The sequence below is a fragment of the Hyalella azteca genome, unplaced genomic scaffold, assembly GCF_000764305.2.
Source record: "Hyalella azteca isolate HAZT.00-mixed unplaced genomic scaffold, Hazt_2.0.2 contig17807, whole genome shotgun sequence".
Lineage (NCBI taxonomy): Eukaryota > Metazoa > Arthropoda > Malacostraca > Amphipoda > Hyalellidae > Hyalella > Hyalella azteca.
In genome coordinates, this window is record NW_025947577.1 from 257,790 (window position 1) to 258,755 (window position 966).

The 966-nt window shown below is 35.3% G+C and overlaps 1 protein-coding gene across 1 annotated transcript in view; it reads right to left on the bottom strand.

Annotated features, from left to right (window-relative positions):
- LOC108676942 (gastric triacylglycerol lipase) overlaps window positions 1–714 on the bottom strand; it is a gene marked incomplete in the record, with an annotated part of 6,704 nt that extends 5,990 nt beyond the window's left edge. Inside the window, 2 exon segments of the mRNA XM_018165102.2 lie at window positions 268–352; window positions 555–714. Of these exon segments, the coding sequence (XP_018020591.1) occupies window positions 268–352; window positions 555–686 (217 nt within the window).
- Between the last annotated feature and the right edge of the window lie 252 nt (window positions 715–966).

Here is a 966-nt window from a genome sequence, read left to right on the forward strand (position 1 = left end):
TATTCAAATTATTTCATGTAAATCAAATAAATTTAAATATTTTTTGATTTAATTCAATGTTTCTAATTCAATGCTCACACTGCCATGCCATAACATATCACCACTTGAAATGAAATTTCAGTTCGTGGTAAAATTTCCACATGATGCGTATGTAGGATATTTTATTTACATAACCGTTAATTATTCACAATACTGTCATAAAACACAGTAACTAACTTTGAAATTGTGTAATATACTTGATTTCTCTAGATAAAGTATAATACTTACGAGCAAAGGTTTGCTGTGCGAGATGCGCCACGGCCCGGACAGACATTCCCGAAAAAAGGCTTGAGTACACGAACGGGAATCCATTCTGATGGTTCAGAAATCTTTTAATTATAATAATATTAAGGGACGGCAATAGTTGTATGAATATAATGTGAAAAAAGAACGGTTGAGAGGGTCTAGAGGGTAATAGTATATTAGGGTCAAGTCCCCTACCACAACAAACCGATATGTTCAGGCTACAAATCGTGTTTATTAACTATTGCGCACTGTTTTAAATAAATAAATACCTGGCCATAATATCCATCATTCCTGCCTCCCAACATAACATTAGATATGAAGACACATAGCCCTCTGAAGGGACTACCGCCATGACACAGCGCGTACAGCACCGAGTTGAGCAGATCGGAGCCACGGTACATTGGCCCCCGGGTAACTTTCTCTGCTACGTCCTGTTTTATTCAATAACAAACAACTTATATTAAGTCTCTATTAAGTCTGTAAGACTAAGTCTCTACTCTGTAGAGACTTAGATTTATTTCCTTGTCAAAATTTTGCCTTTTGTTACACATTTACCACGTTTTACTAATGGAAAATGAAGAAAACATATGCTAGGCTTCAAACATATACAAAGAAAACATATACGTTGTGCTTCAAACGATAGGCAAATTATACCTCATCCATTTGGGAAGTTGAATATAA